At 44.7% G+C, this 27,742-nt stretch overlaps 1 protein-coding gene across 12 annotated transcripts in view; it reads right to left on the bottom strand.

Moving 5' to 3' along the window:
• Positions 1–27,742, bottom strand: part of LOC125463889 (cAMP-responsive element modulator-like) — a 148,512-nt gene that overhangs the window by 98,839 nt on the left and 21,931 nt on the right. For all 12 annotated transcript variants that reach the window (XM_059639355.1, XM_048555680.2, XM_048555689.2 and 9 more), the window contains one exon: positions 6,850–6,996. In XM_059639355.1, the coding sequence (XP_059495338.1) occupies positions 6,850–6,996 (147 nt within the window). The remainder of the gene's footprint in view (positions 1–6,849; positions 6,997–27,742) is intronic.

The raw sequence follows: 27,742 nt of genomic DNA, 5'->3' as shown, positions 1-27,742 counted from the left end.
AAAAAAGACCCAGCTACCCCAGACTCTCCTTATAACTCAAACAATTCATTCTCGGCTACATCCTGGTAAATCTCTTCTGAACCCCCTGCAGCTTAATAATATCCTTCCTATAAGAGGGCAACCAGTACTTCAGAAGAGGCTTCACCGACATCCTACAATCCCAGCATGACTTCTCAAAGCCTATATTCAAAGATCTGAGTCTTTAGAAAAGCGTGCTAAACACCCTCTTAGCCAGTCTGTCTACATGTGACACAAACTTCAAAGAATTACGTACCTGAATCCTTAGTTCTCCTTGTTCTAGAATACTACCCAAGGCCCTACTTCGAATTGTCTAAGTCCTGCCTCATTTGTTTCATCAAAATGTAATATTTCACATTTATCCAAATTAAACTCCATCTACCATTCTTCAGCCTATCAACCCAACTGATCAAGATCTCTTTGTAATCTTAGATAACCTCTTCACTGTCCACTATACCACTGATTTTGATGTCATTCGCAAACTTACTAACCATGCCTTCTATATTCTCATCTATATCATTCATATAAAAGACAAACAGAAGTGGACCCAGCACCAATACCTATGGAACACCACTGGTAACAGACCTCCAGTCCAAAAAGAAACCCTCCATCGACACTCTGTCTCCTGCCGTTACGCCAATTTTGTATCTAATTTGCAAGCTCACCCTAATTCCCTTGTGATCTAACTTTATTAATTAGCCTACCAAGTGGAACCTTGTCAAATTGTTTACTTAGATTTTAGTAAAGCCTGTTTACTGCTCTCCCCTCAATTTTCCTGTTTACTTCCTCTAAAAACTCAATCAAGTTTGTGAGACATGATTTTCCTCACACATAACCATGCTGACTATACCTAATCATTCCTTGCCTCTGCAAATGCAAATGAATCCTATGTTTCAGAATCACCTTCAACAGCTTTCCCACCACTGAAGCCAGCCTCACAGATCAGACTCCATAGTTGCCAGGCTTCTCCTTAGACAGCTTCTTAAACAACGGCACAACATTAGCCACTCTCCAGTCATCTAGCACCTCACCCAAAATTATAGATGATACAAATATTTCTGCACGGGGCCTCATGATTACCTCCCTAACCTCCCACAATGTCTTCGGACACACTTGATCAAGTCCTGGAGATTTGTCCACCTTTATATTTTCTAAGACCTCCAGCACTTCCATTTTTGTAATGTGAGCTGTTTTCAAAACAAGAATATTTATTTATCTAAGTTCTCTAGCCTCCATGTCTTTCCCCACAGTAACATTTGATAAAAAAAATTCATTTAATATCTCTCCTGAGGTTCAACACAAAGACAACGTCTTTCATCTTTAAAGGGGCCCAACTCTCTCTCTAGTTGCGCTTTTGCTTTTAATTTACTTGTAGAATCTCTTTGGATTATCCTTAAATTCATCTCCCAAAGCTATTTCACATTCATCTCTCTACCTTTCCAATCTCCCTCTTAAGAAATTACAGTCTTTATATTGTTCAAGGGATTCATTTGAATCTAGCTGTGCGCATCTAATGTATGATTTTTTTTATTCTTGTTTAGAACCTCAATATATTTATTCATCCAGCCTTACCTTTCACTCTAACAGGAACAAAATGACTGAGATAATGGGAACTGAATGGGAACAAAATGAGTGAGTTCTCGTTATCACACATTTGAAGGCCTCCCACTTATCAGACATCCCTTCACCTGCAAACTGTCAACTCCAATCAACAGTTGAAAGTTCTTATCTCATACATTAAAGTTTCAAATCAAAAACTTCAACTTTTATGAAAAGCTTGTCCTTTCTTATAACAATTCTAAAACCAATAGAATTACGATTACTAGGCCCAAAGTGTTCCCCTACTATGACTTCAGACTCTTGCTCTGCCTTATTTCCCATGAGAAGATCAAGTTTTGCTCCTCTCTGGTAGGAATATTTACATACTGATTTTTCTACTAGTTTCCTTTTGTGGGTCATCTTAACTGTTTTGATTTCATTTTTAGTAACCCTTTGCTGATTTTTAAAGTTGTCTCAATTTTTCAGAGGTCCCACTAACATTTGCAGTATGATGTGCCCAAATATTTGCCTTCATGTTATTCTTGACTTCCTTATTAAGCCATGGATGATTTTTCACCATTTTACCATTCCTCTTTCTCTCAGGAATATACTTATAATGAGAGGTGTTCAGTATCTCCCTAAGCATTTGCTACTATTCTTCAACTGTCCTGCTTGTTAATAATCCACGTGGACAAACCCTTTCCCCTTGACATCTCTCAAATCATGCCACAGACCACATTATAATAAAGTGTGAAGCTGGATGAACACAGCAGGCCCAGCAGCATCTCAGGAGCACAAAAGCTGACGTTTCGGGCCTAGACTCTTCATCAGAGAGGGGGATGGGGTGAGGGTTCTGGAATAAATAGGAGAGAGGGGGAGGCGGACTGAAGATGGAGAGAAAAGAAGATAGGTGGACAGGAGAGTATAAGTGGGGTGGTAAGGAGGGGATAGGTCAGTCCAGGGAAGACGGACAGGTCAAGGAGGTGGGATGAGGTTAGTCGGTAGGAAATGGAGGTGCGGCTTGGGGTGGGAGGAAGGGATGGGTGAGAGGAAGAAGAGGTTAGGGAGGCAGAGACAGGCTGGGCTGGTTTTGGGATGCGGTGGGGGGAGGGGAGATTTTGAAGCTTGTGAAGTCCACATTGATACCATTGGGCTGCAGGGTTCCCAAGCGGAATATGAGTTGCTGTTCCTGCAACCTTCGGGTGGTATCATTGTGGCAGTGCAGGAGGCCCGTGATGGACATGTCAACTAAAGAATGGGAGGGGGAGTTGAAATGGTTCGCGACTGGGAGGTGCAGTTGTTTGTTGCGAACCAAGCAGAGGTGTTCTGCAAAGCGGTCCCCAAGCCTCCACTTGGTTTCTCCAATGTAGAGGCTGCCACACCGAGTGCAATGGATACAGTATACCACATTGGCAGATGTGCAGGTGAACCTCTGCTTAATATGGACAGTCATATTGGGGCCTGGGATACGGGTGAGGGAGGAGGTGTGGGGGCAAGTGTAGCATTTCCTGCTGTTGCAGGGGAAGGTGCCGGGTGTGGTGGGGTTGGAGGGCAGTGTGGAGCGAACAAGGGAGTCACGGAGAGAGTGGTCTCTCCGGAAAGCAGACAAGGCTGGGGAAGGAAAAATGTCTTGGGTGGTGGGGTCGGATTGTAGATGGCGGAAGTGTCGGAGGATGATGCGTTGTATCCGGAGGCTGGTGGGGTGGTGTGTGAGAACGAGGGGGATCCTCTTTGGGCGGTTGTGGCGGGGGCGGGGTGTGGGGGATGTGTTGCGGAAAATGCGGGAGACGCGGTCAAGGGCGTTCTCGACCAATGTGGGGGGAAAGTTGCGGTCCTTGAAGAACTTGGACATCTGGGATGTGCGGGAGTGGAATGCCTCATCCTGGGAGCAGATGCGGTGGAGGCAGAGGAATTGGGAATAGGGGATGGAATTTTTGCAGGAGGGTGGGTGGGAGGAGGTGTATTCTAGGTAGCTGTGGGAGTCGGTGGGCTTGAAATGGACATCAGTTACAAGCTGGTTGCCTGAGATGGAGACTGAGAGGTCCAGGAAGGTGAGGGATGTGTTGGAGATGGCCCAGGTGAACTGAAGGTTGGGGTGGAAGGTGTTGGTGAAGTGGATGAACTGTTCGAGCTCCTCTGGGGAGCAAGAGGCGGCGCCGATACAGTCATCAATGTAACGGAGGAAGAGGTGGGGTTTGGGGCCTGTGTAGGTGCGGAAGAGGGACTGTTCCACATAACCTACAAAGAGGCAGGCATAGCTGGGGCCCATGCGGGTGCCCATGGCCACCCCCTTTGTCTGTAAGAAGTGGGACCACATTATTCCTGCTCCTATAAGCTTCCACCCTACATATCAGTTCCTTCATGGTCACTGGATCAAAATCCTAGAACTCCCTTCCTGACAACAGCGTGTACATTGATCCCTAATGAACTGCAGTCATCAAGGATGCAGGTCATCACTTTCTCAAAGGCAATTGATTCTAGCCTAGCTGGTTAAATGCACCTTCTGTAAATAAGAATTTCTTGATCAAATAAAATGGCACATTCATTAGCCCCATATGTAAAAGATTCATATAGATCATTATAATTCTCGAAAATAGTCTTGGTCATGATAGAAACTCATAAGTTTCAGGTTATGTTGAAAATTAGTAGTCATTTTCTACTTTTAATTGCATGCTGCTTCAAAATGGCTCCACAGTGTGATAAGAAATCGGATGGATAGCTGCGAAGTCAAGTACATAAGGAACAGGAGTAGGCCATCTAATCCTTCAAGCATGATCAGCTATTTAACAATTTCTGCACCTTATTCATGACACAATGGCCTAAAGCTTTGAAATGTCTATGCCTGCCTCGGGAAAGTGGCCTTGCACCTGCTGTGCATGACCAGATGGCAGCTCTCATGTGCAAATAACATGGATGGTAAGACCACCTACAGAATTCAATGCCACAGAAATCAGTTGAGACCAAAACATTGAATGTTTGCAAGAGGTTAGATATAGTCATTCGAATTAACGGGATAAAAGGATATGGGGAGAAAGTTGTGATTAGTTAGCTTGCCGAGCTGATTCATTGTTCCACAGATGCAGAGAAAATGAGAATAGAGTACTGAGCTGGTTAATCAGCCATAATCATATTGAATGGTCGAGCAAGGGTAAAGAGGCCAAAGGCCTACTCCTGCTCCTATTTTCTACGTATGTTTCTATGATATACCTGACGACTCAAGGATTGCGAAAGCATTTGAATGGAACAGTTAGGTGCTATGAATATGAAATCATCCTGAAAGGGATTTTCATCACCTGTGCCAATTCCTAGTTCCTAGGGGTGACAATCACCAGCAATCTCACATTGGTGTAATGGTCAAAGAAGTACAGCAATACCTTTACTTCCACAGGAGATTAAGGAAATTAGCATGTCCATGAAGACTCTTACTAATTTTTACAGATGCACCATAGAAAGCATTCTATCCAGATGCATCACAACGTGGTATGGCAACTGCTCTACCCAGGACCGTACAAAACTACAGAGACTTGTGAACACAGCCCAGTCCATCACGCAAGCCGATCTTCCATCCATACTACTCGCTGCCTCAGAACGACAGCCAACATAATCAAAGACTTCCTCACCCTGGTCATAATCTCTTCCAACCTCTTCCGTTGGGCAGAAGATATAAAAGCTTGAACACACACACCAACAAATTCAAGAACAGCTTCTTCCCAGCTGTTATTAGACTTCTGAATGGACCTCTCAAATTTCAAATTTGATGTTCACCTAACTCCTTATGTACCTTCTCTGCAGCCATAACATTGTATTCCTTGGTGTATTCTATTAGCCTTATGCACTTTGTATGGTATTATCTGCCTGTACTGCACGCAAAACAAAAAATTTTCACCATCCCTAGGTACACGTGACAATAATAAATCAAATGAATTCCTTATTTAAAGAAGCCAGAAAGGTTGCATCCAAAATCCATCTTATTTCAAACTTCATTTTGGAACCTAAAAGAGTTTCAAAGAATTTACTGAAATCAAAAACAAATGGGAAAATGTCTTCCTTTAAGAGCAAAGATTTACCATGGTTGTAATTGTTAACTTAGGAAATATCCTTACATACTTATATCCTTTGAATCGATACAGTCATCTATTTGATGAATAAGGGAGTAATTACAGTCACGCAAAAAAATTGTGGTAAGGTTGGATGGCATTTAAAATCAAACTGCAACCTGCCACATCTGGTTTTAAAAGATTCAGAACAGAATGGGCAGTGAACCTACTTGTCAGAGCAATATGGTTGTTTAAGTATTATGAATAGGCTGCAGATTTCAGAACAGACCACCATTTTCAATTTAACCCTGATTAGCCAGACTTGTCAGGTCTTGGGGAAGCAAGCAGCGAACAGAAGCAAAGACTTTTGCATCTTCTTTCAGTTCCTTTCCATCTACCTTTTGCGTCAGTATCAATGGCAAATCTTGAAATTACAATGCCATTCATACTCAAAGACAGCATGTCAAGGACAATAAACAGGCTCAAAATGATAAGTGCCAAGGGCAATTCACTCCACAGAAGTAGGGAGTATTGACCTTTTCCAACAAGAATGAATCAGTACCCCTTGACATCTCACAACCTTACCAGAATCCCAGGGAAGTCACTGATCAGAAACTTATTGGGACCAGCGATATACTTATTTTGACTCTGCGATTGTGACTCCTGTCTCCCCAAAACCTGTCCAGAGTTACAACATACAGGTCAAGCGCTGAAATCATTGCTCTAGCAACAAATTAAGCTCAACACCATCCAGGACAAAGCAGCCAACTTGATTGGCACCTCACTCACCACCTTAAAATATTTGTTTCTCCCTGCAACAGAACATGATGGTCGCAGTTTGTGCATCATCATTCATCAAAGACTTCTTTATAGTATATCACAAACCTGTGACTTTACGCTAGGGGTACAAGACCAGCAGGGAAACGGGAACACCACCTTCAAGATGTCCAACCTGACCAGGTGTCATTGTTCCACCATCACAGAATTCTGAAATTTCTGACACCCAACAACACTTTGGAAAAACTTCACCATACCGACCGCAGTGATAGAAAGCAGTTCATCACCACCTGCTCAAAGCCCATACAGCACAGCAATAAATGCTAGCCTTATTAGTAACATCCACAACTCATGATAAAATAAAAACACATCTTAAAATTTATCCATCTTGGCTATTTTATGCAGTAAAGGTGGCTTTATGTTTGCATCACATTCATGTTTCTGGAGAAAGGTTTAGTAATTTAACACTACAGCTAACCTGTACAGTCTGTATCTGTGGTGATTGTATGACAGAGGGTTGTGCAGTTTGGATTACTCCCTGGACCTGCACAGTCTGGCCAGAAGGCAACTGTACAACAGTTACAGCTGGAGACCCGGAAGCAACTTGAGTACCAGCTACAGATACCTGAAAAGAAACAACAATATGTGAATATTATAATTATTAATTTATAATGTATTAAAATATACATTAATCTTCATAATTCATTCTAAACATTTATCACCTTACAGCAAAAAAGTTGTTTTACTGACAGTAAGCTTCAATTAATTCAGAACCCCTGCACTCCCTGATTTGAACTGGCTTCCATGTAAGCAACACCTCTATTTTAAAATTCTCGTCCTTGTTTTTTAAAACATTATCTTCAAATCCTAAAGCCCTTAGAGGTCTCTGGTCTCCTCAATTTTTTAATCTCTTTAGCATTCTTGAGGAATAATATGATATCATCTTACTAAAAATCACACAAACATAATTAAACAATGCAGTTGCTATGTGTTAACATAGTTAAGATGACTTTCTGACAGGAATATTTCAGGAATAGTCCTCTTCAACCTTTTCTGGCGGCACGGTGGCTCAGTGGTGAGCACTGCTGCCTCACAGTGCCAGAAACCCAGGTGACTATCTGTGCGGAGTTTGCACATTCCCTCCTTGTCTGCATGGGTTTCCTCCCACTGTCAAAAAATGCACAGATAAGGTAAATTGGCCATGCTAAATTGTTGATTGTGTTCAGGGATGTGCAGGTTAGGTGAATTGGCCATTCTAAATTGCCCATAGTGTTCAGGGAAGTGTAGATTAGGTGGCTACAGGGGGATGGGTCTGTGGGGATGCTCTGAGGTTCAGTGTGGACTTGTTGGGTCGAAGCGCCTGTCTCCACACTGTAGGATTCAACGGTCTATGATAATAAAACAACACAAAAACTCTGAAAATCACATTAGGGCCAATCACACAACCAGTATTAATCTCAGCTTTCAAAACAGCCACTCAGCACAAGTGTCAGTATGCACTATATCTGGTGTATTTCCTTAGGTCGGACATTCTAAAAATAGGAGTCATAGTCAAAATATTAGAGCCAGATCACACACGTAAAGGTAGACACTGCTATACATAAAGGTGGTGGAGGTATGGAAGTCTCTTCCACAAACGGAAGGTGATGCTAGTTCAGTTGATCATTATAAGTCTGAGATCAATAAAATTTTGTTCAGCAAAGGTACAAGGGATATGGACCAAAGGCAGGTATATGGAATTAGGCCAGGGATCAGCCTTGATCTTGTTAAATGGCAGAATAGGCTTGAGAGCCGAATGGCCTATTCCCATGTTCCTACAACAGCTAATACATTCCTATCATGACTGTGTCCAGTCATAAATTTGACAGCAAAGCTGATCAACTATTGAAGCAAATTTTTGAACAAAAGACTTCAGACTTTGGCAAACAATTTTTGCAGCAAACCCTACCAAATGCTGTGATGCAGAAATATAGACTCATTGACAAGTGTATCCAAAGTTCGGGACACTGGACTCTCAATATCAATCAGCTTCAGCATTATCAGCTTAGAGTCAGTTTATGTTTCAAGCCCCAATCCACATGTACACCCAACACCGTAAATAAGTGCAGTAAAGAGAAGAATTTATATTGTTTAGGACCAGCTTTCAAATGAGATGTTAAACTAAGGCCCTCACTGCAATCCCAAGAAACCATTCAGAGAAATGCTGAAGTTTTCCCAAGTCCTGAATCAATTCCCTCAACCCATTAAATAGCCCACAATACCATAAGATATGCCAGCAGAAACAGGCCATTCTGCACATCATATTTGTTCCGCCATTCAAGCATGGCTGATGTGTTTCTCAACCCCATTCTTCAGCCTTTTCCCATAACCATTGATCCCCTTATGAGTCAAGAAACATATCCATATCTGTCTGAAATTTGTTCAATGACTTGGTCTCCTCAGCCTTCTGTGGCAATGAGTTCCATAGATTCACCACTGACCAAAGAAATTCCTGCTTATGTCAATTCTGAAGAGTTATCCCTTTACATGGAGGCTGTATCCTCAGGTCCTAGCCTGTCCTATTAGGGAAGGCATCTTCTCCATATCCATCCTATTCAGGTCTCTCAGTATGCAGTCCTGATGAAGGCTAATACCCAAAATTTTGATTGCTCCTTTCCTCCAGATGCTGCCTGGCTTGCACTGTTCTTCCAGCCTCCTGTAGGTCTACCTTGGATTCCATCATCTGCAGTTTTTTGGCTCTCTCAGTATTCTGTAAGTTTCAATCAGATTCCCCGCCACCCCCTTATCCTTCTAAACTCCATAGAGTACAGACTCAGAATAATCAACTGCAGGCAAGACCTTCATTTCCAGGACTTTACCTGCGAACCTCCTCTGGACCACCTCCCAAAGCCAGCCATCCTTTCTAACTTACACGGCCCAAAGCAGCTCACACTATTCCAGATGCGGTCTGACCAGAGCATTGTACAGTCTCAGCAGTACATCTTTGCTCGTGTCTTCCAGCCCTCCTGAAATGAATGTGAACACTACATTTGCTTTCATAATTGCTAAAATGAACCTGCAAGTTAACCTTAAGAGAATCCTAAACTAGGACATCCAAGTCCCCCTGAGGTTCAGATTTCCCATTTCCAAAGCCCTTTCCCCTTTAAAAGTCTGCAACTTCTCTTCTTACCAAAGTGTACAATCTCACACTTTCCCACATTGTATTCCATCTGCCTCTTCTTTGCCCACTTTCCAAGCCTGGCCAGGATCCTTCTGCCATTTCCCTGTTTTCTCCATGCTACCTTTCACTTCACCTATCTTTATGTCACCTGCAAACTTTTTAACAACGTCCTCAGTTCCTTCATCGAGATAGTTAATGTATTCCATTAACAGTCGCAGTCCTAAAACAGATCCCTGCAGAACTCCACTAGTCATCGGTTGCCATCCGGAAAAAGACCCTTTATCCCTACTCTTTGCCTTTTGCCAATTCTTTACACATGCCAGTATCTTGCTCTTAACACCATTTGCTGTTATCATATTTAGCAGCCTCCAGTGCAGCACCTTGTCAAAAGGCCTTCTGGAAATCAAAATAGATCACGTCCACTGGCTCTCCTTTGTCTAACATAAGAAAGTTGAAGGTAGATATAATGCGGCTGAGTGACTGGATAAAAATCTGGGAAATGGTGCATAAAAGTGGCAAAATGTGAAGTTGCTTACTCTGGCAAGAATAAAAAAAAAGTATTATTTGAATGTCAAATGACTGTAGAATTTTGACATGCAGAGGGACTTAGTTGTTCCAGTGCATAAGTTACAAAAGATTAGTATGCAGGTATCCAAGAATGCTATCCTGTATTACGACCGGAATTGTGCATATAACTAAGGGCACTGTGTTTCAGTAATCCTGGGCAGTGGTGAGAGAACATCACGGATACTCTGTGCGGTTCTGATCTCCTTATTTCAGGAAGAACGTAAACTCTTTGGTGGTGGCTAAGACAAGGTTTACTACTGCCATAGCTGGAAATAAATGATTTGACTTAAGAAGGGTAGGTTGAATAGGCTGCACTTGTTTCCACTGGGGCTTCAAAGACTAGGGGATGGCTTGACTGAAGTGTGTGAGGTTCTGCAATCATCTTGATGAGGTTGACATGGACAGAATATTTCTTAGGGGTCGCCCTCTCATGGCGAATATAGGAATGAAGATTTTCTCTCAGAATGTTTTGCAACTTTGGAACTTCCTGCCTCAGAAGACGATCGAGGTGAGGTCATTGAATATTTTGAAGACAGAAGTGGACAAATTCTTGTCAAACAGGAGAATCAAAGGTTATTGGGCTAGATGGGGAATGTGAATTTCAAAACACAAACAGATCAGCTATGATCTTATTGAATGGGAGAGCAGTTTCAAAGGCTGAAAGACCTAATTCTGCCCTATTTCCCATCTTTTCAGTTGCAATAGGTCATGCAGTACTCTAACTGAAATTTGGTTTGGAATTTAAATGAAGAAATATCAATATTTCTATAGTGATTGGAACTAGGTCAGCCAGGTAGATCTCACAGAATATGAGTTACCTGATTGGGGCTGTTAACCTGATCCAATCAGGGAGACCTGGCTGACAGATTTAAACAGGAGTATCAGAGGTTCTGCTCGCTCTAGGTAGGAGTCAGCTCTGTGCTATCCATACCAGTGTCAAGTACTATGCATGTGTAAATGAAGGGCAACTCCTTCATGGAATTATTTCAATTGCCTCTCTTTTTAAGTGCATGTGCAATGTCTTTAATGCATGAACCCCTTATGTATTTTTTTCCACAGCTAACCATAGCCTAAAGACTACTTTTGGGTAGGCTGTATGCAAACTTTATGACTTCATGGCTTATGTGGAACACTGCTTGTTATTATCTCATGCCTTTTATATTCTTCACCTCCATCCATTGAAAGAAAAGCTCCTTGAGATTTTTTGTAGCTTTGTCAACCTTAAGTAATGTTGTGAACCTATACCCCAATTCCATTTAAGTAACAATTCATGCTTCCTTTTGAAACAAATTACATAAAATTTTAACAGAAATTATTCCCTATTATTAGCCATTCTTTACATTGACTTCTGGTCCAGCATTGTAATTCTCAACCTTCGGCTAAAATCCTTCAATCACGTGGGTCTCTTTTGATCTGCAATCCTTCTAGTCTTGAACTCCTCCTTGTTCTTGGCATTGCTCCTCATCTAGTTTCCTGCACATCTCTGGTTTGCATATCCCTACCATCATCAGCCACTAATTCAGCTGAATTCTACAATTTCCTTCGACCTCTTGACAGTTCCCCCCTCTTTCAATATGTTCCTCAACACTTTTGCCATCTGCAGCATCATATATTGTAATGCTAAATATTTGATAACATGAAATGCTTTACGATATTTTGCATTCAAAGATGCCGGCTCAGTGCAATTACTACTATCAGTATCCCTTTGCACTTCAACTCAGTCTTCAAAAGAATTATTCATAACTTCTACAATTTTCATTCTAGATTCAAACCAACAATCATTCCCGCATGGTTTACTCAAACAGACGCCAAATCAGAACTTTCTAATTTCAATCCAGGTCTCTGTTCTGCCTCCATCTCCAAAACTCTTGGTTTCCTCCAGCAATCTCATATGATATCTTGTCAAAGGCTGTTCTAAAGTACATGCACAATAGAGTCCCCGTGTTAAGCCCATGTGTTGTGGCTGTTACATCTGTAGACCACTGAACATTCTTCCAACTACAGAATGAAATTAATTGGCCAGATTCTTCACTGTTCTTCTTTAAGATTGAGAGTTACTCATTCCTTACTCATCCTACACAAATCCTTACATAATTGAGACCAAAAACATAATTTCTAAGGCTACCACAAGCTGTACCTTCTTCAGAATCAAAAAATATATTAGAGGCAGTACATGTGAGTTCTGGGAAGACAGGAAACGTAGACTTACAAAGCAAATGGATATGGCAGTGCAACAAGGCAGCTATTTGGATACTGACATTCAGAGCGGTACAGGAAGGGACTAAATGTTCAAACATAGAAAAACAGTAAAATGATAAAAAAAGGACTCTTTATTTGAATGCATGTAGTATTCATAACAAAATAAATGAATAAACTGCATAATTATACCTTCATCAGTATGATTTTATAGCTGTTCCAAAGGCATAGTTACAAGGAGATCAAAGCTGGAAATCAAATATTATGGAGTACATGACTTTTACAAAGGACAGATAGAAAGGAAAGGATGGAATGGTAGCATTGTTAGCATGAAATGAAATAAAACTGATGAAAAGAAATTATCTGGTTTGGAAGATGTAAAATATATATGGGTGAAGGTAAGAAATAACAAGTGGAAGACAACACTGATGAAAGTGTCAGTAGGCCTCCACAGTGCAGGAGGAGTCAATCACAGTTAACTAAGGAAATTAGGACAAGGTTGCAAAGATTAGTGGTAAGACAGAGGATTGGGCTGTTTTGGGTAGTTTGGAAAAAAAACCCACAAATGATTACCAAAAAGGTAAAGACAGCAAAAATAAGATATATGGGTAGATTTGAAAGTCGTGCCAAGACAGACAGTAGCAACTTTTTTATAAATATAAAAGGGAAGTGAGGGGCCAAACTGAGCATCGGCCCCTTCAAGAATGAGGCTCGGAAAACATGAAATGGCAGGGAAGTTGAATAAATACTTTGCCTCATTCTTCATGGTAGAACAATCCTAATTGCATTTGAAAAATAATCAATAATCAAGGGATAAAAAGGGGAGAAGAAGTAAGTATATTGACTATCACTAGAGGAAAACATTCTATAAAACAAATGGTGGTAAAAACTGAAGGAGGCTCTAGGCCCGAAACATCAGCCTTCCTGCTCCTCTGATGCTGCTTGGCCTGGTGTGTTCATCCAGCTCTACACCTTGTTATCTCAGAAAGTCCTTGGACCTGATGGGATCCATCACAAAAAGTAGTTGCAGAGATAACGGATGCACTGGTAACAACTTTTCAAGAATGTTAGATTCAGGGTAAATGCCGGAGAATTGGAAAACTGCCAATTTCCATTATCATTACTGCCATCCTAAAAAGGAAATTTAAAAAGGTAACTATAGGTCAGTTAGCTTAAATCTGTTAATGAGAAGTTGCTAGTGTTTATTAATAAGGATGCAATAGCTGGGAATTTATAAATATATAACGTAATCAAATAAAGTCAGCATGCTTCAGGAAGGGAAGATCATGCCTGACAAATTTACTGGAATTCTTTTGAGGTAAGTAGCCAAATTGATGAACAGGTACTCAACAAAAATACCATTTCCCAGCTGTACTTCATTCTCACGAAGTGTCACTACACTCAAAACAGCTGTTTTCTCCAGCATCCACATTACTTTGTTTTACATTAAATAAAGGGGAAACAGTGGATGTTATATATTTCATTTCCAAAAGTCATTTGATAATGTACAACACAGAAGGGTACTAAATAAGAGAAATGCCCACAGTGCTGGAGGTAGCAAATTAGCACGGGCGAGGATAGGCTAACTAACAGTCAGCATAGTTTTGTTAAGAGGACATTGTGTCTGACCAACCTGAAGAAAAAAACCAGAGTGTATAGATGGGGGTGATGCGTTCAACGTGATCTATCTTGGACTTCGGCAAGACTTTTGATAAGTTCACATGGGAGACTGATAGAAAGAGAAGAGTCCATGAGACCCAAAGAAATTTGTCGAACTAGTCAAATGTTGATCCAAGTGGCTGGAAAGAAATGGTGATGGTTGAAGTATGTTTGTGTGACTGAAAACCCGTGTCCACACAGGTGCCACTATTTGTGCCTCTGCTGTCCGAGGCATTTTATAAAGAATTCAGCCTTGAACATAGGACGGTTGATCATTAAGTTCACAGATAATACAAAAATTGGTGGGACGGTAAACAGTGAGGAGGATAGCCTTTAGATTGAGGGTGGATATGGACAAGTTGGTCAGATTGGCAAGCACATGGGATTCTTACCTTTATTAGCCAAGGCATAGGGTTTAAGGGCTGGGATCCACGCCAGATTTGTAAAAAAAAGTTGATTAGGCCACAGCTAGAGTACTGTGAGCAATTCTAGAATCAACATATTAAGAGAGATGTGACTGCACTGGAAAGGCTGCAGAAAAGGTTTACCAGGATGCCTGGGCTGAAAAGTTTTAGTTGTGAACAGAGATTGGATAGACTGGGATTGTTTTCATCAGAACAGAGGAAGCTCACAGGGACATGATTGAGATGTATAAAGTTATGAGGGGCACAGACAGGAATAAACTTTTCCAATAGGTGGACGGCTCAATCACTAGGGAACATAAATTTAAGGTCAGAGGGAACGTGAATAAAAATGTTTTCACTCAGAGGGTGGTTGGAATCTGGAAAATGGAATTAGAATAGAGTTAGATGGTTATTTTGACCAACGCTGACTCAATGGGCCTCAGGGCCTTTTTCTGTGCTGTTGGTCCCTGTATAACTCTATAAGAGAACACAAAGATTTGGGGGGAAAAGGCATTTTCAGGTTGGCAACTTTGAACTAGTGGAGTGCTGCAGGGATCAGGGTCAGGGCTACAATTTATTTACAATATATAGAACTGACTTGCATGAGGAAAGTGAATGCGCTATGACCAAGTTTGCAGATATGACAAAAATAGAGGGGAATGCAAATGGTGAAAATGACATAAAGAGTCTGTGGAGGGATACAGATGGGTTAAGTGTCATAGAGTGATACAGCATAGAAACAAACCCTTTGGTCCAACTCATCCACTCCAACCTGGTTTCCTAAAGTGAACTAGTCCCATTTGCCTGTATTTGGCCCATATCCTTCTGAACCCTTCCTATTCATGTCTGATCCAGATGCATTTTAAATACTGTAATTCACCCACCTTTACTACCTCTTCCAGCAGCTTGTTCCATATACACACCAACCTCTGCGTAAAACAATTACTCATCAGGTCCCTTTCAAATATTTCTCCTTTCACCTTAAACCTATGTCCTCTAGTTTTGAACTTCCCTACCCTGGGAAAAAGACCTTGGCTATTCACCTAATCTGTGCCTTTTATGATTTTATAACCCTCTGTACGGTCACCTGTCAGCCACTGACACTCCAGAGAAAAATGCCCCAGTCTATTCCAGCTGTCCCTTTAGCTCAAACCCTGTAATCCTGGCAACAACCTTGTAAATCGTTCCTGCAACTTCTCACGTCTTTCCTATAGCAGGGTAACCAGAACAGTGCACGTTATTCTAAAATTGGCCTCAGCATTGCAGCTGTACAGGACAACATGACATCTTAACTCCTACACACAATGTTCTGACCAATAAGGTAAGCTAGAAACTTACTGGCTATTCCTCCCATATTCACATCCAAACCATTTATATAAAATGACAAAAAGCAGTGATCTTTGCAGTACACCACTGGTCACAGGCTTCTAGTCTAAATTAAAATCCTCTACCACCAGCCTGTTTCCTACCTTCAAGCCGATTCGTATTCAATTGGCTAGCTCCCTGTGGATTGCATGTGATCTAACCTTACTAACAATCTACCACATGGAATCTAGTCAAATGCCTTGCAGGAATCCCTACAGATGTCTACCACTTTCTTCGTCACCTCTTCAAAAAAATTCAAGTTTGTGAGACGTGATTTCCCAAACACAACCCAATGTTGATGATGCCTAATCAGTTTTTGCTTTTCCAAATGCACGTGAATCCTGTCTCTCAGAATCCCCTCCAACAATGTACTCACCCACTGATGTCAGGCACTGATGATCTGTAGTTCCCTGGCTTTTCCTTACCATCTTTCCTAAATAATCTTATTTTTAAGAAATAATTCTTAAAACCACTAGTCTTCCAGCACGTCACCCATGGTTGTCGATGATACATGTATCTCAGTAAGGGCTCCAGAAATCTTTTCCTGAGCTTCCCATAAAGTTTGAGCTACACCTGACCAGGTCCCAGGGATTTATCTACCTTTATCCATTTTGAGACCTCAAGCCGCTCTTCTGCTGTGATATGGACACATCACTATTTATTTCCCCAAGTTCCGTTGCTGCCATGTCCTTCTCCACAGTAAATACTGACGCAAAATATTTTAGTATCTAACCCATCTCTTCTGGTTCCACACACACAGGGCCAAGGCTTTCTCATGTCCTCTACTTTCCTCCTGATTTCCCTCCTATGTATACTCCTTCTGCCCTTATACTCCTCTAGGGATTCACTCAATCTCAGCTGTCTGTACCTGACATATGCCTCCTCCTTTTGCTTGACCAGAGCCTCAATTTTTTTAGTCACCCAGTATTCACTATGTCTAGCAGCATTTTCCTTTGCACTTATAGCAATATACTGTCTCTGAACTCACATTATCTCACTTTTGAAGGCCTCCCACTTTCCAACCATCCCTTCACCAGCAAACAGCCTACCACGATCAACTTTTGAAAGTTCCTGCTCAATACTGTCAAAATTGGCCTTACTCCAATTTAGAACTTGAATATTTACATCAGGAATATCCTTTTCCATAACTGTTTTAAAAATAATAGAATTATGATCACTTACCTCAAAGTGCCCCTCCATTTACACCTCAGTCACTTGCCCTGCCTTACTTCCCAACAGAAAGTCAACTTTTGCTCCTTCTCAAGTAGGTACACCCACATACTGAATAAAAAAATTTTCTTACACAATTTAACAAATTCCTCTTCATCCAAGCCCTTAACACTATAGTAATCCCACTCTATGTTTGGAAAGTTAAAATCCCCTACCATTACAACCCTAACATTCTTACCGATATTGGAGAGCTGCTTACATACAAGTGAATAGGTAAAAACTGTGATGGAATCTAATATGAGAAAATGCAAGGTTAAGCGCTTTGGCAGGAAGACTAGAAGAACTGAATATTATTTAAATGGAGAAAGACTGTTGAAAGTTGCTGCAGATGCATTTGAGGTTCCTAGTGCATGAACCACAAAAAGACAGCAAATACATTCAGCAAATAATAGGGAATACAAACAGGATGCTGTCCTTTATTTCAATGGGACTGGACTATAAAATGGACAATGGTCTAGCTGAAACATAATAAGGCACTAGCTAGACAGCATCTGGATTATGTGAACAGTCTTCAACCCCTTAATAAGGGCACTGGAGACTGTCCAGATAAGGTTCAATGGGATGATCCCAGGTAAGGAGGAATTATATTATGAGAAGTTCAGCAGGGTGAGACTGTACAGATGAAAAAAGCAACCATATAGCCCACAAACCCACCAACACACTAAAACAGCAGCTAATGAACTTAAAAGACCCTATACAGTCAACAAACAAAAAGAACGTCATCTACAAAATACCTTGCAAGAACTGTGACAAACACTACATTGGACAAACAGGCAGAAAGCTAGCCACCAAGATACATGAACATCAACTAGCCACAAAACGACATGACCCACTATCACTCGTATCCTTACATACAGATAAGGAAGGACACCACTTTGATTGGGACAACACATCCATTCGAGGACAAGCCAAACAGAGACACGCACGAGAATTCCTAGAAGCATGGCATTCCAACTGGAACTCCATCAACAAACACATTAGCTCCAAATCAATCTACCATCCCCTGAGAAAAAGAACAGGAAATGACATCACCAATGCAGGAAATGACATCACCAACCCATGGAAACCTAACCAGATAAATAGAAAGCGGGACATAACACCAGCGCTTCGTCGGAGGCTCACTGATGATGTTACCTAGAATGGTAACGAAACATCTGGGGACAAACCTTACAGCTCAGTGAACCAGCTCACATCTCGAACACAATAAAGACCCACTCTCTTGTGGACTGAGAGGACGAGAGTGCTGTCTTGGAGGTGAAAGGAGGACGTCGGGTTGGCTGTGCACCCTTGCGACCAGTGGATCTTAATGCTGGCTTCGGCCTAACGCTGGTTCAGGGGAGCAGCCAACCTGCAACGATGGCTGCGGCAAGTGCTCGTGCCCCAGGTCAGGGGGTCCGGAACACCATCCGTGTTTCCGTAAAGAAGGTGGATGAAGGTGCACCTGTGGACCGCACCTTCTTCGTGAAGAGGGTCCTGTTGGACTGTTGTGGGTTCGCTGCTGCGGACATTTACTGCCTGCAGGATTTCCCCGGAGGGGGTTTTTACGATGTGACCTTCCGGAGTGCCAAGCTTTGCTAGCGCTTCCTGGAGGTTTTCAAGGAGAAAGGAGGTGAGGGCCCCCTCTCTGTATTGACCGCTGTCCCACTGTTTGTGATGCCAGCACAGAGGAGCCGTATGGTGACTGTACACATGTACAACCCGCATGTGCCAGCAGTTGATGTCCTGACCTTCCTCGGAAGGTATGTGAAGGTGGAAGGGGACCTAACTGACATGGTGGACCCCTTTGGCATCTGGACGAGTAAGAGGCAGGTCAAGGTGACGCTGAGGATGGGCGCAGACGGGAATGTCGCACACCCACCGTCCAGCTTCGCGATCGGCGGGAGCAGGGGCTACCTGACCTATGCAGGGCAACCTAAAGTCTGCCATGCCTGTGGTAGGTCAGGTCACATGGCGGCCGACAGCAAAGTCACCATCTGCAGGGAGGAGGGACACCTTGCAAAGGATTGCCCACGAGAGAGAAGCTGCAACCTTTGCGGGGAAGCGGGCCACTTCTATAGGGCATGCCCGCGGCGGGGTACCACCTACGCCCAGGTCGCCGGCAGGGGAAATGCGGGGCCAGCCCCCCCGGAGGAGAGGAAGGCACCAGGGCCCAGCAAGGACCCCACTAATGTGCAGGAGGGCCAGGCCGTGCAGGAGGGCCCAGCCCTGCAGGATGGGCCCGAGGCCAGCAAAGCACCCCTGCAGGCTCCGATTTTCCCCCCCCCCCGACAACCCGGAGCCAATGGAGGCGGCGACAGGCGACCAAGGGGAGTGGACTACAGTCCGGAAAGCGAGGAGGAAGGTGCGTCGACGGGCCCAGGAACCGCAACAATCAGGAGGGAAGAGACAGCTACAGGGGGGCTATAAGAGCTCCTCTGACGAGGAGGATTCGGAGAGGGCCCACCCGAAGCAGAAGTTAAAGGTCTCGAGGGGGAAGGAAAGCAGCACCCCGCTTCCAGGTGACGGGAGGCGTCCTGAGGCTCACTCCGACACCCAGTCAAGTGCCGCTGGAGCACTGGAGGGCCCCCCGGAACTTCCAGGCGGGAAGGAGGAAACAGCACGTCCCCAGCCTGATCCGGAGCCGGACCCTCCTGCCTCCGCACCCCTGACGGGGGGATGCCACCCGGAAGGCAGCACAGACGGTTTCCTGAGCCCAGAGAGCGTCCAGCAGTTAGCCCGGGCAATGGGCATGAAGGGACAGATGGAGGGGCTGGACCTTGGACTTGGGGAGGGTACTGCGGTCACTGCCCACAATGGGGGTACGAATTGCGAGCATTAATGTGCGCAGCGTCAAGTCAACCGCGAGATGTGTGTCCACGTTGGCCTACCTGACCACCATCAAGGCGGACCTCCTGTTTCTGCAGGAGTGCGGGATACCGCACCTCGGCAGGTACGGGAAATGGTCCGGCGCCTGGACCTGTGGGCCTTCGATCTGGTCGGGGGGTAACGACTGTCGCTCCTCGGGCCTGGCTATTCTGCTGCGGGGGCACAACTTCACCATCTCTCAAGTTCAGGAGGTGGTGGGGGGGCGCCTCCTAGTGGCTGACATCACCTACAGGAATGCTCCCCTGAGGCTGATCAACGTGTACGCCCCAGTGGTACGGAGTGAGCGGTTGGACGTCCTGCAGCAGCTTCCACCCCTGCTGGCTACGTCCAGGCCGGTCATCCTAGGCGGAGACTTCAACTGCATCATTGATGCAGATGGAAGATCCGGCGTGGGGACAGCGGGTGGGGGGATTCAACTGGACGTCACGTCCAGATTCCTGATGGGCACGGTGAAGGACGCCAAGCTGCTCGACGTCTTCAGCACCCCTGCAGACGGAGCGCAGCAGAGGTACACCTGGTCGCGGCCAGACGGGTCTATCCGCTCAAGGATAGACTTCCTGTTTGTGACACGGACGTTCTCGGTCAGATCCACTGGTGTCGAGCCGGTGTTCTTCTCTGACCACTGCCTCCTGTTGGCCGACTGTCACTTACAGGACGACCAGCCGGCCGGCAAGGGGACGTGGAAGCTCAACACGACTCTGTTGACCCCAGAGAACGTCGAGGAGCTTAAGAGGGAGTACACCGGTTGGAGAACCGTGAAACCCCTCTTTGAGTCTCCAGGCGACTGGTGGGAGACGGTGAAGGAGAACATCAAGAGGTTCTTTGTCCTCAAGGGTGTTCAGAAGGCAAGAGAGAGGCGGGGAAAGCTGTCGCGACTCCAGAAAAGGGTGCAGAACCTGCTCCTTCTGCAGTTGATGGGGGTCGATGTCACGGAGGACCTCCGCGAGGTGAGGGGCCAGCAAGCCTCGCTCTTCGCCGCGGAGGCCTCCAGGATAATCTTCCGGTCCAGGGTCCGCTCTGTGGAGCAGGACGAGACGTGCTCGCGTTTCTTCTTTCAGAAGGTGCACAAAGAGAGCTCTGTGCTTAGCCGGCTGAAGGAGGATGACGGCTCGGTGACGTCGTCTCGGCCCGACGTTTTGAGGATCAGCAGATCCTTCTATGCCGGACTGTACGACACGAAGCCCACGGACAGCACGGCCTCCGAGTCGTTCCTGTCGTCTATCACGGAGGTCTTAGACGACGGCACGAGGGAGTGGCTGGACCGGCCGATATCCCTGGACGAGCTGGCCAGAGCCCTCATGTCCTTGCAGAGGAATAGGACTCCCGGAAGCGATGGCTTACCGGTCGAGCTGTATTCTGCTCTGTGGGGCCTGGTCGGCCAGGACCTGCTGGAGGTGTACGATAGTGCGCTTCGGGCAGGGGAAATGTGCAAGTCCATGAGGAAGGGCATCATCACCCTCATTTAAAAGAGGAAGGGGGAGAGGGAAGAAATTAAGAATTGGCGTCCCATTTCACTTTTGAACGTGGACTACAAAATCCTGGCCAAGGTCATTGCCAACCGGGTCAGGTCTGTCCTGGAGTCGGTGATTCACCCTGACCAAACCTGTGCTGTGCCGGGCAGGAAGATCGCTGAGAGCCTCGCGCTCATCAGGGATACGATCGCCTATGTACAGGACAGGCGGGTGGACACCTGCCTCGTCAGCCTGGACCAGGAGAAGGCCTTCGACAGGGTCTCTCATGCTTACATGAGGGACGTCCTCTCCAAATTGGGGTTCGGGGAGGGCATCCGCAATTGGATCCGGCTGCTCTACGCCAACATCGTTAGCGCAGTCTCGATCAACGGGTGGGAATCAGACAGTTTTCCTGTTAGATCTGGAGTCAGGCAGGGCTGCCCGCTCTCTCCTGCCTTGTTCGTGTGCTGTGTGGAGCCCTTCGCCGCCTCCATCAGGAAGGACGTGAGCCTGAAGGGCGTGACTATCCCAGGCAGCGGAGGCCTTCAGGTCAAGACCTCCCTGTACATGGATGATGTCGCCGTCTTCTGCACCGATCGTCGGTCGGTGAGTAGGCTGTTGGACATCTGCGGCCAGTTTGAACTGGCCTCGGGTGCCAAAGTCAATAGGGGTAAGAGCGAGGTCATGTTCTTCGGGAACTGGGACGACCGCTCCTTCATCCCCTTCACCGTCAGGACAGACTACCTGAAGGTGCTGGGTGTTTGGTTTGGTGGAGCTGGGGCATGCACTAAGACTTGGGAGGAGCGTATCTCCAAATTTAAGCAGAAGCTGGGCAGGTGGACGCTCCGGTCCCTCTCCATCGCGGGTAAGAACCTGGTTGTCAGGTGCGAGGGGCTTTCGGTACTGTTGTATGTGGCGCAGGCCTGGCCTATTACCTGGACCTGCGCCGCTGCGGTCACCCGGGCCATCTTCCACTTCATTTGGGAGTCGAGGATGGACCGGGTCCGCAGAGATACCATGTACAAAGACCTGGGAAATGGGGGAAAGGGCGTACCGAACGCCACCCTCACCCTGACGGCTACCTTTGTGTGTGGCTGCATCAAGCTGTGCGTAGATCCTCAGTACGCAAACACCAAGTGTCACTACTTACTGAGGTTCTACCTGTCCCCGGTGTTGCGAAGGATGGGCCTGGCCTCGTTGCCGCGGAACGCTCCGAGTAGTTGGACCGTTCCGTACCACCTGTCCTTTTGTGGAGAAATTTTTGAAAGGAAACACCTTTGACCACAAGGCCGTCAGGCAGTGGTCAGCACGTAGTATCCTCAGGACCCTTCGGGAAAAGGAGAGGGTGGATCCCGTCGTGTGGTTCCCCATGCAGACTGCCAAAGTCGTTTGGCAGAATGCCTCATCGCCAGAACTTTCAAACAAGCACAAGGACATTGCTTGGCTGGCGGTGAGAGGGGCTCTGCCAGTGAGATCCTTTATGCATGCCCGGAATCTCTGCACCACCGCACGCTGCCCTCGAGGGTGGCTGCGGGGGGGACGAGACTGTCGATCACCTCCTTCTGGAGTGTGCCTATGCGCAGGAGGTCTGGAGGGGGATGCATTGGTATTTGTCGAGGTTCGTCCCGAGCAGCTCCGTGACGCGGGACTCCGTGCTCTACGGGCTGTTTCCGGGGACGCACACACAGAGACCAACATCAACTGCGCCTGGAGGACCATCAATGCAGTGAAAGACGCTCTTTGGTCTGCCCGCAACTTGCTGGTCTGCCAGCTGAAAGAACTGACCCCGACCGAGTGTTGCAGACTGGCGCACTCCAAGGTCCAGGGCTACGTGCTGAGGGACGCGCTAAAGCTTGGGGCAGCCGCCGCCAAGGCGCGGTGGGGAAAGACCACCGTATGAGCCCCCTCGTCCAGAAAAGGGAAAAGAATCCTATCTGGTAACTGGGCCCAGCTGGCGCCTTCCCCAACTGGTCAGGGGGCAAACTGGGACTGTGCGGGGTGACGACTGCCGGGGCGGTTTCTTTGCTTGGTTTCTTTTTTTCTCTGCTTTGTTTTTTTTTCCCTTTAGTTGGTGTACGTACCCCCAGGTAACCCGGAGTGGCTTGCATGACTGGGTAGGTGTATAAATGTTTTATTTTTTGTACATTCTATGAATAAAGTATATTTTTTCAAATTAAAAAAAAAGGTGACGAAACGTCTGAAAACTAACCTTCCAGCTCAGCGAGCAAACTCACATCCAGAACCTCAACCTGAGCTACAAATCTTCTCAAAACTTGCTAACCATATTGATACAAGATTCTTAAGAATCTTGACAGGGTAGATGCTGAGAAGTTACTTTCCCTTGGAGGAAGAATTGAAGTCCAGAGGGCAGAATTTCAGGGCAAGTGGTTACCCAGTTGGGATAGAGATGAGGACCTATTTGTAGAGTCATAAGTCACAGAGTCATACAGCACGGAAACAAACAGCTTTGGTCCAACCAGGCCATGCCAAAAATAATCCCAAAGTCCCACCTGTCTGCTCCTTGCCCATATCCTGCCAAAGCTTTTCTATTCATATATCCAACCAAATGTCTTTTACATGTTGTCATTGTACACACATCCACCACTTCATCAGGAATTTCATACCACATGCAAACTAGTTGCTTACGTCTTTCTTAAACCTTTCTCCTTTCACCTTAAAAACATGTCCCTAGTCTTGAAACTCCCCATCCAAGGGAAAAGACAACTACCACCAACTCTATAAAACCTCTCATTACTTTATAACCTTCTATCAGGTCACCTCTCAACTTCCTACGCTCCAGTGAAAGAAGTCCCAGCCTATTCAGCTTTTCCTTACAACTCAAACCTTCCATTCCCAGCAATATCCTGGTAAATCTCTTCCAAACACTCTACAGTTTGATAATATCCTTCCTATAACTGGACACAGCATTCCAGATGAGGCCTCAATGTCCTGTACAACCTCAGCACAACGTCCCAACTCCAGTGGCCAAAGGACTGAGCAATGAAGGCAGCATGCCAAACACCTTTTTAACCATCCTGTCTAGAATGTGACACAAACTTTAAAGGATTATGCACCTGCACCCCTAGGTCCCTCTGTTGTACAACACTATCTAAGGCCCTACTATTAATTGTATAAGCCCTAGCCCTGTTTGTTGTACCAAAATGCAATATCTCGCTTTTATCCAGACTGAACAGCATTTGCCATTTTTCAGCCCATTGACCATTTGATCAAGATCCCTTTGTAATCTTTGAAAACCTTCTTCACTGTTTGCAATGGCACCACTTTTGGTGTCATCCGTGAACTTACTTAGCATGCCCTTCTATATTCTCATGCAAATCATTTACGCAAATGACAAACAAAAGAGAACCCAGAACCGATCGCTTTGGAATGCTGCTGGTCATAGGCCTCCAGTCTGAAAAGCAACCCTCCACTGTTACTCTTGTCACCTGCCATTACACCAATTATGTATCCAATTGGTATGCTCACCTTGAATACCACATGACCTAACATTACTGATTAGTTTACCAGGCCGAACTTTGGCAAAGGCTTTACTAAAATTCAAACAAACAACATCCACTCTTCTACCATCATCAAACTTTTTGGTAACTTCTTCAAAAAACTCAATCAAATTTGACAGGCACGATTTTCCGAGCACAAAACCATGCTGACTATCCCTAATCAATTTTTTGCCTCTCTAAATGTCCATAAATCCCATATTTTATAATCAGCTCCAACAATTTATCCACAACTGAAGTCGGACTCACAGGTCTATACATCCCCAGGTTCTCCTGACAACCTTTCTGTAACAAAGGTACAACATTAGCCACCCTCCATTTCTTCTCTCAGAGGGCAGTGAATCTTTGGAATTCTTTACCGCAGAGGACAGTAGAGGCCGGGTTCTTATGTTTATTGAAGGATGAGATAAACAGATTTTTAATTAGTAAGGGAATCAAAGATTATAGGGAAAAGGTAGGAATATGGAATCAATTATCAGATCAACCACAATCTCATTGAAAGGTGGAGCAGATTCAACGCACTGAATGGCCTATTTCTGCAGCGACATCTACAGGGTCTCTTCAAACCTGACAATGTCTTCCTTCAATCTAAGTCACTTACCTAAATTTTATTTTTAGGAATCATGGTATCATTTATTTCATTTCACCCATTTGAATATTAAAACATTCCTTTCTCATGAAAAATTTTTCACAACCTGTAATCTCTAGTAAGGTGGCCAGTATCAGAGAATTATACTGCTATTGCGGTTGATTGGCTCGCCGAGCTGGTTCGTTGTTCCACAGACGCTTCATTACCCTGCTGGGTAACATCATCAGAGCGGCCTCCGATGAAGCGCTGTTGTGTTTTCCTGCCTGTTATTTGAACTCTGGTATCTGTTGGGCTGGATTGCCCTACTTGCGGTTTTCCTTCGCAATGGAGTGGATATGGGGACCAGCTCTATGTGTTTGTACTCTCTCATCTCTATGCACATTGATAAGGAGAGCCATCAATTTGATTGGGATAATACCAGGACCCTGGGCCAAGCAGAGACAAACACGGGAATTCCTGGAAACCTGGTACTCCACTAAGAAAGCCATCAATAAACACATAGAGCTCGACCCCATATGGACTCCATCGTGGAAGAAAACCGGAAGTGAGGTAATCCAGCCCAATGGACATCAGAGTTCAAATAAAAAGCGGGAAAACACAACAGCACTTCATCAGAGGCTGCACTGAGGATGTTACCCAGCACAATAATAAAACGTCTGCAGAACAGCAAACCAGCTCGGCAAGCCAACCAACCACAACATCCACAACCTGAGCTAAAAACCTACTCTAAAACCTTAGACATTATACTCCTAAGTCGGCTGTGTCCCTCATTTTATTTCTGTTGGAACTACTTAAAAGTTAAATAATGATGGTATAGCACAAATATTGTTGTTTTGCCCAAAGCCATGTTATTAACTGATGTGAATAGGCAAGTTCAAAGTAGCTGAGGGCTTTGCAATGACAAATGCATGTTATTCCTATTAAATAGGCACTATCCAAGTCCCTCAAGGAGCTTAAAAATAAAACAAAAGATAAATCAGGAACAAAAACAGAAGTTGCTGGCAAAGCTCAGCAGGTCTGGCAGCAGTGAAGAAAAAATCAGAGTTAACGTTTTGGGTCCTCAGAACGATCATCGGATCCAAACGTTAACTCTTATTTTTTCCTTCACAGATGCAGCCCAACCTGCGGTGGTCTTCCCTCAAGGAACTTATTTAGCATTCAATGAAACTAGCTATGTTGTTTGCTTCAACCTCCCACTTCGACAGACTTGACACACATATTAGGGTACTACACAGAGGATAGAATGTATGATTTCAAAATGGACACTGCATTGCATCCGTACGCCCTATTCCAAGTCTTCTTTCTCTCGCCTCTCTTCACTTCAAGATACTGGACTATACTTTCCCTTAAACTAAAAATTTGAGGAATTTCATGATTTCCCTTTGTGACCCCTAGCAATTTCTCTCATATACCGTGGTACTCAACGGCCACACAAGAACTCACCAGTTACAGGTCCTTGCCACATTTACAACAGGGGTATAGTTAAACCCCATCAGCCACAGTTTGAAATACTAACGGCTCGGCCTGAAGTACTATTATGGATCAGACCAAACCACTTCAAAATATAAGATGATAGACTAGACCCTAACTTTTTCTTATTTTAAAGGCAAGTGCCAGGCATTGCATTTTGGATGCTATTCAACTGATCAAACTACCAGTCTTGAAGTAAAACACACTTTATTCACACACTACAGTTAAAATACAACAAAAGAAAGAATTAGCATAACAACTCTATTGGTAAACTTAATAGAATAATAGATCAGATTAGTTAACTACTAAATAGTAACTGTTACAATATAGTAACATCCGATAAACACACCCCTGGCAAAGGCAAATTCAGTAAAATAGAACGTTTCATATACAATTCTAGCAGGAGGAGAACCCTCAACTTTCAACTGAAACACAAAGACTGAAAACAGCTTCTACGTCCAGCTTCAAGACCCCTGCAGCAAACACTCACGAAGGCTAAAACTAAAAACAAAATCTTGGTTCTGTAGGAGCTTGACTCCACCCCTTCAGACTGCAATGATACTACCTTTAAAAAATTCCAAGGCCTCACAAGTTATTTACTTTATTAGCTTTGCAGCAGACTGCTTGCTACCTCTGACCCAACCTTTCTTCATAAAAATAACCAGAACGAAATGCAATTCTTAAAGCCATAGCATTGTCAGAGAAGGTACCTTTGTGCAATACTCAGAGTCAGAAGGAACACGTATACGTGCCACAAGAAGGTTAATGATCTTGTGCAATCTGCAAGGTAAGAGCCACCATCATCTCTCTGCTATCCTGTACTCACTCTAACTCTGCTATTGCAATGTTCTACCATGGCTCATAGTCTACCAGCCTCTAAACAACATTAGTATCTTCCAT

Source organism: Stegostoma tigrinum, chromosome 2 (assembly GCF_030684315.1).
Source record: "Stegostoma tigrinum isolate sSteTig4 chromosome 2, sSteTig4.hap1, whole genome shotgun sequence".
Taxonomy (NCBI): domain Eukaryota; kingdom Metazoa; phylum Chordata; class Chondrichthyes; order Orectolobiformes; family Stegostomatidae; genus Stegostoma; species Stegostoma tigrinum.
This window is presented reverse-complemented; position numbering and strand designations above follow the sequence as displayed.